Genomic DNA, 12,855 nt, shown 5'->3' with positions numbered 1-12,855 from the left:
AAATACAAGATGCAGGACAGCAATCTTAGTTTGACTCTTCCTGTTATGGGGAGCGCCTGGCCTCCACTCCAATAACAGGATCTTTGAACATGGTGCCGTCTTCCAAATCCATACTCATCTCTCCCTCAACTTCCAATTTGCATACTTCCAATCATGTTACCGTCCTTCCCACAGCATCAAAACGACTTTAACCAAAATCACAAATGATATTCACTGTTGTGACCGTGGTACAATATAACAGAGTCTGCAACTCCTCAGACCCAAACTCAGCTGAGGATATACAAACCTTTATAGTAATAGTTTTTATTTACTGTATTGTCTGTAGATGATATTTAGAGATAAAGCTATTTACTGCTAGAAGCAGCTAGAGATAACCCCCTCCTTTAAATACACAGCTCGTTACCGATACCTAACATTGTACCATTGCTACAAGTAATAGAGGGGAACAAAGTACTTACCAACATCCACATCTGTCAGCATCTTGTCAACAAACTGACAAAGAATCTGTCTTGGTTTCTGCACCACTGTATTGTAATCTTCTGGACTGGCACTGTTTGGAGTAGAAGAACCAGCAGTTTGTCAAGTTACAATATATTATGGCCTGCTTTTCGATATAATCTAAAGCAGGTTATAAATTCAAGTTCAAGGAACTTGCCTGTTCATTGAGTTATATCGAGTTACATCACAGAAAAAGGCCATTTGGCCCAACTGGTCAATGCCGGCGTTAATGCTCCACATGAGCCTCCTCCCTCCCTACTTCAAATAACCCGAGCAGGATACCCTTCTATTCCTTTCTCCTTCGTGTGCTTATCTAGCTTCCCCTTAAATGCATCTATGCTATTTGTCTCAACTACTCCATGTGGTAGCGCATTCCACATTCTTACCACTCTTTGGGTAAAGAAGTTTCTCCTGAATTCCCTATTGGATTTATTAGCGACTATTTTCTATTTATGACCTCTAGTTTTGGACTCCCCCACAAGTGAAAACATTTTCTCTACGTCTACCCTATCAATCCCTATCATTATTTTAAAAACCTCTTTCGGGTCACCCCTCAGCCTTCTCTTTTCTAGAGAAAAGAGTCCCAGCCTCTTCAGCCTTTCCTTATAAGTATATCCTCTCAGTTTTGGTATCATCCATGTGAATCTTTTTTGCACCCTCTCCAATGCCTCTATCCTTTTTATAATATGGAGACTAGAACTGTGCAGAATACTCACAGTGTCACGCCCTGTAAACAATCTATTTGCACATCATTGGGATACTTCAATTCATCATAAGTATAACCTCTCCGTGCCTATTACACCCACAACTCTAACAAGTGCGAGGAGCTCATGGACTTCTTTGTCACCAATTCAGAGACCATCATTTGAACTACCTCTGCTGCTCTCCCCCTTCCATTTGTCCAAGCCAAACCTCCCCACCAATATGACCACACCTACCCTAGACTTATCCCCCACCTTTCCAAATTTCTCTTGCATATCTCCCTTCCCCCACCCCAGATGCCCTCTCCAAGCTCATCCTGTCCACTTCCTGATCCCTTGCCTCCATTCCCACTAAACTGCTGGCCACCTGGCTCCCCTTCCTGGTCCTCGTGCTACCTGTTGTAAACGGTTCCCTTTCATCAGTCACCATCCCTCTCAATCTCAAAATCACCACTGCCACCCCCTCTCCCTCAACCTCTACATCCTTACAAACTATCGCTCCACCTCCAACCTTTCTTCTCCAATATCTTTGAACATGGTGCCGTCTTCCAAATCCATACTCATCTCTCCCTCAACTTCCAATTTGCATACTTCCAATCATATTACCATCCTTCCCACAGCATCAAAACGACTTTAACCAAAATCACAAATGATATTCACTGTTGTGACAGTGGTACATTATCGCTTCCCATCCTCCAAACCCTTCTGCAGCTTCTGCCACAATCGACTACACTATCTTCCTCCAGTGCCTCTCCTCCACTGTCCACCTCAGTGGGACGACCCTAGATTGGTCCCACTCTTATTGTGTCAGCTTGCCTCAATGGTAGCACTCTTACTTCTGTGCCATGAGGTCATAGGTTCATAAACTAATCCAGATCCACAGGTCATTGCAGTACTAAAGGAGTGCTCCACTGTCAAAGATGCCATCTCTCAGATGAAAACAAAGCCCAGTCTCTCTACTCAGGTGAACATAAAAGATTCCATGGCACTATTCGTAAAAAGTTAAAAACAGTGCACGTCCAAAGGGACTTAGGGGTTCAGGTACATAGATCATTGAAGTGTCATGAACAGGTGCCGAAAATAATCAAGAAGGCTAATGGAATGCTGACCTTTATATCTAGAGGACTAGAGTACAAGGGGGCAGAAGTTATGCTGCAGCTATACAAAACCCTGGTTAGACCGCATCTGGAGTACTGTGCGCAGTTCTGGGCACTGCACCGTCGGAAGGACATATTGGCCTTGGAAGGAGTGCAGCGTAGGTTTACTAGAATGATACCCGGACTTCAAGGGTTAAGTTACGAGGAGAGATTACACAAATTGGGGTTGTATTCTCTGGAGTTTCGAAGGTTAAGGGTGATCTGATCGAAGTTTATAAGATATTAAGGGGAACAGATAGGGTAGATAGAGAGAAACTATTTCCGCTGGTTGGGGATTCTAGGAGTAGGGGGCACAGTCTAAAAATTAGAGCCAGACCTTTCAGGAGTGAGATTAGAAAACATTTCTACACACAAAGGGTGGTAGAAGTTTGGAACTCTCTTCCGCAAATGGCAATTGATACTAACTCAATTGCTAAAGACAGATAGCTTTTTGGCAACCAAAGGTATTAAGGGATATGAGCCAAAGGCAGGTATATGGAGTTAGATCACAGATCAGCCATGATCTTATCAAATGGCAGAGCAGGCACGAGGGGCTCAATAGTCTACTCCTGTTCCTATGTTCCTAGAACAGGGGAGTTTTCCCAGTGTGCTGGCCCTTAAACAACTTCACTAAAAACGGATTAGCTGGTCATTTACCTCATTGCTGTTTGTGGGACTTTGCTGTATGCAAATTGGTTGCTGCGTTTGCCTACATTACCACAGTGACTATAACTCAAAAGTTAATAACTCCTTGGCTGTGAAGCGTTTTGCAACCTTCTGTGGATGTAAAACGCAAGTATTTGCTTTTCTTTTACCTATCTGAACACAGCCAGAGCATCACTAGCAATGGCTTCCCTTCTAACCCCTGCATTGTCATCTTAGGAATCCTCCACAGATCAATCCTTGGTCTCCCCCTCATCTACATGCTACCCTTTGTGACATCATCCAAAGATATGGGGGCAGCTTCCACATGTACAATGATGGTGCAAAGCTCTCTCTCCACCACCTCTTGATCCCTCCACTGCCAGACTGATTGTCCGATATCCATTATTGGATGAGCTGCAATTTCCTCCACTTAAACATTGGGAAGATCAAAGCCATCTTTTAAGCCACCACTGCAAACTCCATCCCTGCCTCAGGCTGAATCAGACTGTCATCAACCTCAGTGTCATATTTGATCCCGAGCTGAGTTTCCAACCCCATATCCTCTCTGTCAAAAGACCACCTACTTCCACCTCTGTATCGTTGCTTGCCGCTGCCCCATCTCAGCCCATCAGCCATTGAAACCCACATAGACGCCTGTCAATTTCAGACACGACTGTTCCAATGCTCTCCTGTCTGGCTTCCCATTCTCCATCCTGCATAAACTTGAGCTCATCCAAAACTCTACTGCCTGTATCCTTTCATGCATCAGGTCCCACTTGCCCATCGCTCCTGTCCAAGCTGACTTACATCGACTCACAATCTCCCAATTCTGTCGTGACCTCAGGATATCCCAAAGTGCTTTACAGCCAACAAAGTACTTTTTTGAAGTATAGTCACTGTTGTAGTCAATTTGCGCATAGCAACGTCTCACAAACAACGTGGTAATGGTCTGATCATCTGTTTTCGTGATGTTGGTTGAGGGATAAGTATTGACCAGGACACCAGAGTGAACTCCCCTGCTCTTCTTCGAAATAGTGCCATGGGATCTTCTACGTCCACCCGAGCGCGCAGACGGGGCCCTCAGTTTAACATCTCATCCTATAAAGTGTCTGACCCCTCCGACAGTCCAGCACTCCCTCAGTACTGCGCTGGTGTATCTACATTTTGTGCTCAAGTCCTGGAGTAGGGCTTGAACCCACAAACTTCTGAATCAGAGGCGAGAGTGCTACCACTGAGCCACAGCTGCCATGGAGAGTTGGCATACAGACACCATGATATGAACAACAGAAGCGGTAAATGTAAAAGCACCTATGGTGGTCCTGACTTTCAGCACTGCTTTGTCTCTCATTTGCCTGAGGAAGGAGAAAATCTCCGAAAGCTTGTGAATTTAAAATAAAATTGCTGGACTATAACTTGGTGTTGTAAAATTGTTTACAATTGTCAACCCCAGTCCATCACCGGCATCTCCACATCTTGTCTCTCAGGGCAGTGCTTAAGCCCGTAATAGAAATGGGGTATAATATTGCATTGGAACGATCAAGAGCAGAGAACCCTGCTTACCAGCAAACAAATGCATATTCCTCCCCATCACCCAAAAGTAAAATTTTAGTTACATTAGGGGCTGTAATTAATTGACATGTACATTCGCTGTTAGGTTGTGTAAGATCACTTTAAAGAAAAGTTTATATTTGAGATTAAATTCGATTTTATTTACTAAAAAAAAAGCCTCTGACATCGTGAGAATGTAAAACAAATATAATAAAGTTAAAGGGTTAATGCAATTTATATAATGCCTGTCAGTGAAAGCTGCTTCAGGAGCTGAGGGAGGGCCAGATGCCACTGACGGGGCGAATGCTCCCCAAACTCGAGGGGCCGGCCGCCTGGGCCTAGTCTCTCCATGAACACAGTGCGGGGGAAGGGATTAAATCAGTGCTGCTTTCCCCTTTAATGCAGTTTAGTGTAGAGCTCACCTCTCCAGCTCCCGCAGGGCCGGCAGGATGGAGGCCATCTCCAGCCCCTGCTCGGACATCCTTAGAACACTATTCTCCTCAGTAACAGTCTTAGGGGCTTAATTATTAATGTTATTATTTTTCCGGTTCCCGAACACAGTTAAGTCCCAATCGAGCCCGACTCCACCGAATGAGAGAGAGAGAGAGAGGGGAACCGCACAGCGCGCGCTACCAGCCTGACCCCGCCCACTCCGGGGGTCACCCGGGTCAGGGAAGGAGGACCGCGCGCGCGCGCTGCCTGCCTGGCTGACCCCGCCCACTCCGGGGGTCACCCGGGTCAGGGAAGGAGGACCGCGCGCGCTGCCTGCCTGCCTGCCTGACCCCGCCCACCCCACTCCCGGCCCGGGAAAGCGTGCACTCAAAGAATGGGTTGGTGCAATCGTCAAAGTTTATCGAGGTCGGCGGTCTCCCAAAAAAACAATAAAAGGTGCATTCATCTCACATGCATATGTTTTATTCCACGGGGGTTGTGCAATCAGCCCAAGGCACTTCACAGAAGAGAACGGATGGCAAGCATAGTCAATAGAATAGGTTTTGAGGAAGATTTTGAAGGCAGCTCTGTTTATATAATATGCACACATTTTACCCTAGTCCGCGCAGCCTCTACATTAGCACAATAAACTCTAATGGGGCAATTTTACCATGTCTGTGTGATGTTCTTTGTACGTTGCACCAATGCAGGAAGCACGGTGTAACTGCGGTTTCTCTGTACAAACTGCAAATGATACGAGGCTCTTGAACTCAAGATGTGTCTAGGGTCTATGAGTAGGTAGATTGAAGAAGTCTGGGATATGTGAGGAAGTGGGTTGGAAAAGCTGTGGTCAGTCGAGAAAGACAAAGCATCACCAACAAATGAGCCAGAACAGCAACAGAAACTAGGGAGCAGCAGTTTGAGCAACACTGAGCAACACTGATCCACTAACCATTGGCCCAGATTTTGCTGGAGCGTAACATCTCGCGGTGTGCCCTATGAGATAGACTTGGTCGTGCATGTTTAGGTTTAAAAAATTTTTGCTCACAAAGTAGCTGGAAGTGCGAGCTGATTACGACGCGGCGATGATAACCGGGCATCTGGGACCTTGATGAACAAAGAGACAAATGGTGTATCTCCTTAACCAATCAGATTAAATAATTGAGAAATAAACAGAGAAAGGACTGAGAAGGAGCGTGAATTAGAGTTAAATTAGGTACAGAAAGAGAAATAAAGAGGGAAAGAAAGATTGGATTAAGAGAGAAAAAAGAGACAAAGGAAAGTAAGATTTTTTTTAATTTGACAGTTTTAAATTCTAAAGCAATTCACAACCTGAAGGAATGAGAATCTACAATTATAATTGTTCACTTTCTAGACAATAGAGGTTGATTGGCAGGCATTAACAATTATCATGTCATTAAAAAGGTACTTATGCTGTTAATTACTAGACAACTTTCAGTGGCAAGTTTAATGGGCAATTAATGTGCAAATGCAGCAACTTCATGAAAATCACAGGGATGTTAAGTACGAGATGCTGTTTTCGCAAAGCTAACGGTGGAGCGGCGCAAATAGGCCTGCAACTTTTAGCAATTCGCAATTCACAGGGCATCTCTTCCTCACCACGTATTGCTGGCCGATCTGTGCATTAATAACGGCTTATGCCGGTCAGACGCCGTTATTTTTGCAGCAAAATCTGGGCCAACGTTTTGCTATGGAGTCCAGAAGAATGCTGATATACTGCAACAGAAAATACAAAGAGATTAAGGGTGCATTTACATATCAGTTTTAGCAAATATTTCTGCTCTGCTGTAATGCCGAAGTTGGTGCAAGAACAGAAATTGTTGTCAGTGATCTTTGAATGGATTGCTCTGGAGATGCTGAGGTGAAACCCCCAGTAACTGATAGTTTCACACCCGAACTGCAGATCCCAGACTGCAGTGTAAACTCCATCTTCCTCAGTGTGGGTTTAAAAATACACATTGGAGCAAGCTTCATTTTTTATTCACAAGTCATTAACATGACAAAGTGCCATATTAAAATATGGGCACCATTATAAATAATCTAAAACAAAATTAAAATATGTAATAACATCTTAACAGTTTCAGGCCGGAGAAGACCTTCGGCCCATCGAGCCATCCATCCACTGTATTCCTTTGGTGTATTTCTAATAACTCTAAATCCCATTTGTTGACGAGAACTTTTTAGTTTCTTCTTGAAACCTATTAAGGTTTCTTGTTCCACCACCTGTGCCGATAATCTGTTTCACACATTTACCACCCTTTTAATAAAAATTCCGTACAACTGCAGAAAAGCTTACTTGGATCCAAATTGGCCAGACCTTTCATAATTTTGAATACTTCCATTATATCCCCTCACCGTTTTTTCTTTTCAAGAGAGGAAAGTCCCAGGGTAGTCATTCTCTTAAGGCCTGGGTTCAACTATGTAGCCCTTCTCTGTACCCCCTCCTTTTTGATTATCCTTTTTGAAACAGGGAGACCAAAACTGCATGCAGTACTCCAAATGTGGTCTCACCAGGACCAAATACAATTTTAAAATTACCTCTCTGGATTTATATGTTATATCCTTTGCTATACAACATTCTGTTTGCTTTTTTAAAAGCCTGGGTACATTGAGGTAATGATTTTAGTGACCTGTTCACAAAAAACCCATGATATTTCTCCTGCTCCAATACCTCAAGTAACATGCGCCAATAGTTCTCACCTTGAGTATCCCTTCCCTTCTGAAGTTAACTTTATGATTCAATCTGGTTTTAATGTGAATAAACAATGAATAATGAACAGTTATAAAAATAATAGTTGTTCTTATAATTATTTATGATCTGGTCAGAGGAAAGGCCAGTTGGGCTCAGTTCTGATATTCCCTGTGGTTGAATAGCCTGCCAAGACTCAGCACTCATACTTTAAAATAAAAGGAATGGGACAGATTGCATTCTAAGGAAAGAAATTTGGTAATGAAATTCTGTTAAGGGGGGCAAGATAAGTGAGATAAAAGGAACACTGCGCAAAAGGAATGAATCTCTATGACTATAAGGAGTCATGGGATAAGGAAAGGCATTTGGCCCATCAAGCTTGCACTTCCAAACCAAACAAAATCCTAAATTATTTTGACCTATGCTGATTAAAATTTTCGTGCATGGTTTCCATCTAAATGGGCATCTCCTTGCCTCTGGGATCTCATAATTTTAATAGATGTTCCATTTTTGGTCAAATGAAAGAAACAATTGCGGTGTTCCTGGAAGTAGGCAAGATTTGTTAGGTTCACAATCTTCATGTCACCCATATCATCAAAGTTTAATATTTTATTAATTTTGTACACAAGCAGGTGGATACTTAGCAAATCTTTTAATCACCAATGCAAAGCTAACTAACAAAAGCAACATTGCCCCCATTGTGTCAGCAAACAGTGGGAAGGTTGATGGAGACTTAACCAAACTATTAAATCCATATTCAAAATAGCACAGTTGATCATAAATAGTCAGGAAACTAAATAGATGGAACCACTGATGGCTCTGTCCTATAACATCAAATTGGCCTGGCCAAATCCTCTCTGGAATTCTGCTCACGTTGAAAACAATTGCCAACAGTAGCCATGTGCGTTGTCTACAAAAATGAAAAAATATGATTGGATTTTTTCGGTAAAGTTCAAAAAAAACTGTATCTATGGCTATGGGCACTGTCACACTAAGTGGTATGGCAAACACAATTGCTCTAATCACGTAGCGATACCGTGCCCAATCAAGATAACTTTTGCAAATAGCAATGGTGCAAAAAATGAGCAATAAGAATGTTACAGGAATACATAAAACAGAGTATAACTTGACCAAAATACTGTATTCTGTACATCGTCCATTCTGTTCCAGCAACTGAGTCACCAGAGTAGGATTCATCACAGTCAGTAGTGGGAATATATAATAACAACAGGCGATTGCAGATCCAAACCCATAAAAGTTCCAGGCAACATAATCCATGTAGTAGAAGGTTTCACGTATCTGTAGTGACAGACAGTTAAATACATGGGCGGCACAGCTCTCAGCTAAGACCACTGAGACACCAAAGGCAAAGCACCACATCGGCAAAAGAAATGGATGATCATAGCTAAACTCCATATTCTTGAAAAGGAAATGATAAAACTTATACAGAAAGAAAAGCAACGGGATGTAATGAGTCCAAAAGTTAAATGTTTCATTTGTTGGGAGAAAGATGGAACGCAAACACTCCATTACAGTGGAATTCGGCCTTCGGTATCTTGAAACTATGAAGCACTCACGCATTCCATAGGGCACATCTTCACACACAAGGAAAGCGGAGTTCCTTCTGCTAGGCATCTTACTGATAATTGACTGTTATTACCATTACCAATAATAATTTAGAGGAAAAGTTCGATAAAATCTCTTTCTCCTTATTGAGCTGGCTGTTCATGATTCTACTTTTTATTCAGATGTGTAAACAGAATATACACATCGATGCACGAGTTTAAAAAAAAGATTGTTTTCAGCAAGATTGCGATGGTCAGCATCTTGAGGCAAATGAGCAGGGAGTGACAGATTGGACATTCCACACAGCTGTTATGTACACTTGCTGTTGCCAGAACACTTGCTTTTGTGATGTCACAAAAGGTGCTGAGCAGGTGGCAAGTTCTCCACCGAGTTAGAGGGAAAGTTGGAGGCTGAGTTGCACAATTTATTCCATTGTATTTAATTGTGAAAAAATATAAATGGAAAACTAAAGGGCAAAGATAAACAATGCTAATATTATTCCTATATTCAAAAAGAGAGATAGAACAAATCCAGGGAACTGGACCACCAGTTAGCTTAACATCAGTGGTAGGAAAGATAATGGAATCTTTACTCAAAGATGTAATAGAAAACATCTAGAAGCCAAAAATATAATAAAGAATAGTCAGCACGGACTTCAAAAGGGAAGGCCATGCTTGACCAACCTTATTGAATTTTTGAAGAAGTAACAGAAAGAGTAGACAAAGGTAATGTAGTAGATGTAATATACCTGGACTTTCAAAAAGCTTTTGGTAAGGTACCACATAGTAGACTCGTGACTAAGGTCAGAGCATGTGGAGTCAGCGGACCAGTAGCAGAATGGATAGCAAATTGGCTACAAAACAGAACACAGACAGTAGGGGTTAAAGTTAGTTACTCAGACTGACAGAGAGTGGGAAGTGGTGTTCCACAGGGATCAGTGCTGGGACCAGTGTTGTTCACCATTTACATAAATGACTTGGACTCAGAATAGGAAGGACAATTTCAAAATTTGTGGACGACACCAAGTTGAGGGGTATAGTTAATACTGAGGAAGACTGTGACAAAGTACAAGAGGACATTAACAAATTTGCAGAATGGGCGTGTAAATGGCAAATTAATTTCAATGTGGGTAAGTGTGAGGTGGTGCATTTTGGTGAAAGGAAAAAGGAGACCACATACTCCTTGGAAAATATGAGTTTAGATGGGGTAGAGGCGCAAAAGGATCGAGGGGTACAGATTCACAAATCATTAAAAGTAGCAGCGCAGGTTAACAAAACCATAAGCAATGCAGACAAAGCTCTGGGGTTCATTTCTAGAGGCATAGAATTCAAAAGCAGAGAAGTTATGTTGAACTTATATAGAACCTTGGTTAGATCACACTTAGAATACTGTGCACAGTTCTGGTCTCCATATTACAAAATGGATATAGAAGTACTAGAATAGGTGCAAAAAAGATTTACACGGATGAACTGCAAGGTTATAACCATCAGGAAAGACTGATAAGGCTGGCGCTCTTTTCTCTAGAAAAGAGAAGGCTGAGAGGTGACCTGATAAAAGTCTTTAAAGTTATGATGGGGTTCGACAGGGTAGACATGGAAAAGATGTTTCCAATTGTGGGGAAATCCAAAACTAGGGGCCATAAATATAAGATAGTCACCAATAAATCCAGTAGGGAATTCAGGAGAACCTTCTTTACTTAGAGAGTGGTTGGAATGTGGAACTTGCTACCACATGGAGTAGTTGAGGCGAAAGCATAGATGGATTTAAGGGAAAGCTAGATAAGTACATGAGGGAGAAAGGAATAGAAGGATATCTTGATATGGTGAGGTAAAGTAAGGTGGGATGAGGCTCATGTGGACCATAAACACTGGCATAGATCTGTTGGACCAATGGCCTGATTCTGTACTGTAAATTCTATGCAATTCTATATAAACAGAAGAAAGAAGAAACCACTTTGAGAGAATACAATGAGGTCAGTGAGAGAAAAAAATGAAAGAAAGGAAGAACAAACTTGCATTTATATTGCACCATTCAGGGCATCAGGACATCTCCAAGCACTTTACAGCCAATTGAGTATTTTTGAAGTGTAGTCAATGTTGTAATGTAGAAAATGCGGCAGCCAATTTGCACACAGCAAGGTCCCACAAACAGCAATGAAATAATGACCAGATAATCTGTTTTAGGTGTTGGGTGAAGCATAAATGATGGCCAGAAAATCGGGAGAATCCCCCTGCTCTTCTTTGAATAGTGCCTTGGGATCTTTTACAGCCACCTGAGAGGGCAGACGGGACTTCGGGTTAATGTCTCATCCAAAAGATGGCACCTCTGACAGTTCAGCGTTCCCTCAATACTGCACTAAAGTGCCAGCCTGGATTATGCACTCTCGTCTCTGGGATGGGGCTTGAATCCACGATTTTTTGACTCAGAGGCGAGAGTGCTACCACTGAAAGACAAGAAAAGTGGGGAGGGAAAAGAAAAAATGGAGGCGGACTTTTTTTAATACATACAGGGCAGATGTCATCAGTTTAGATCATATTTTTGCATGGGGAAGATAAAAGACTCCTCTTTGTACTCATGAAAATGCTAAGTATCTATTCACTTCAGATCAATTTATTATCTTGTGATTCTTGCACAGAATATAGAAAGTTCAGAAGGGAAGTGAGAAAGGAAATAAGAGGGGAAAGAGAGAATATGAGAATAGACTGACGGCCAACATAAAAGGGAATCGAAAAGTCTTCTACAAGCATGTGCAGCAAACGGGTAGTAAGAGGAGGAGTGGGGCCGATTAGGGACCATAAAGGAGATTTATTCATGGAGGGGGTGGCTGAGGTACTAAATGAGTACTTTGCATCTGTCTTTACCAAGGAAGAAGATGCTGCCAGATTCTCAGAAAAGGAAGATAGAGTTGAGATACTGGATGGGCTAAAAATTGATAAAGAAGAGGTACTTCAAAGGCTAGCTGTACTTAAAGTATTTAAGTCACCCGGTCCGGATGGGATGCATCCTAGGTTGCTGAGGGAAGTAAGGGTGGAAATTGCGAAGGTACTGGCCATAATCTTTTGGGCCATCAGCAGCAGCAGAATTGTATTCCAGCACAATCTGTAACCTCATGGCCCGGCATATTCCTCACTCTACCATTACCAACAAGCCAGGGGATCAACCCTGGTTCAATGAGGAGTGTAGAAGAGCATGCCAGGAGCAGCACCAGGCGTACCTAAAAATGAGGTGCCAACCTGGTGAAGCTACAACTCAGGACTACATGCATGCTAAACAGCGGAAGCAACATGCTATAGACAGAGCTAAGCGATTCCACAACCAACGGATCAGATCAAAGCTCTGCAGTCCTGCCACATCCAGTCGTGAATGGTGGTGGACAATTAAACAACTAACGGGAGGAGGAGGCTCTGCAAACATCCCCATCCTCAATGATGGCGGAGTCCAGCACGTGAGTGCAAAAGACAAGGCTGAAGCGTTTGCAACCATCTTCAGCCAGAAGTGCCGAGTGGATGATCCATCTCAGCCTCCTCCCGATATCCCCACCATCACGGAAGCCAGTCTTCGGCCAATTCGATTCACTCCACGTGATATCAAGAAACGGCTGAGTGCACTGGATACAGCA

The 12,855-nt window shown here is 42.7% G+C and overlaps 2 protein-coding genes across 2 annotated transcripts in view; both read right to left on the bottom strand.

Annotated features, from left to right (window-relative positions):
• Window positions 1-5,106, bottom strand: part of atr (ATR serine/threonine kinase) — an 81,829-nt gene extending 76,723 nt beyond the window's left edge. The window contains exons 1-2 of the mRNA XM_067995047.1: window positions 4,951-5,106; window positions 459-550 (exon numbers count right to left, since the gene is read on the bottom strand). Coding sequence (XP_067851148.1) covers window positions 459-550; window positions 4,951-5,009 — 151 coding nt within the window. The 5' untranslated portion in view covers window positions 5,010-5,106. The remainder of the gene's footprint in view (window positions 1-458; window positions 551-4,950) is intronic.
• Window positions 5,107-8,282: 3,176 nt separating this feature from the next.
• Window positions 8,283-9,305, bottom strand: LOC137331750 (membrane progesterone receptor epsilon-like). The gene has a single exon (XM_067995732.1). The coding sequence runs from the start codon at window positions 9,303-9,305 to the stop codon at window positions 8,283-8,285; it is 1,023 nt and encodes a 340-aa protein (XP_067851833.1).
• Window positions 9,306-12,855: the final 3,550 nt, after the last annotated feature.

Source organism: Heptranchias perlo, chromosome 13, assembly GCF_035084215.1.
Source record: "Heptranchias perlo isolate sHepPer1 chromosome 13, sHepPer1.hap1, whole genome shotgun sequence".
Taxonomy (NCBI): domain Eukaryota; kingdom Metazoa; phylum Chordata; class Chondrichthyes; order Hexanchiformes; family Hexanchidae; genus Heptranchias; species Heptranchias perlo.
This window is presented reverse-complemented; position numbering and strand designations above follow the sequence as displayed.

Coding starts and splice junctions, on each gene's coding strand:
- LOC137331750 (XM_067995732.1), bottom strand. CDS start 9,305: ATGCCTAGCAGAAGGAACTCCGCTTTCCTTGTGTGTGAAGATGTGCCC.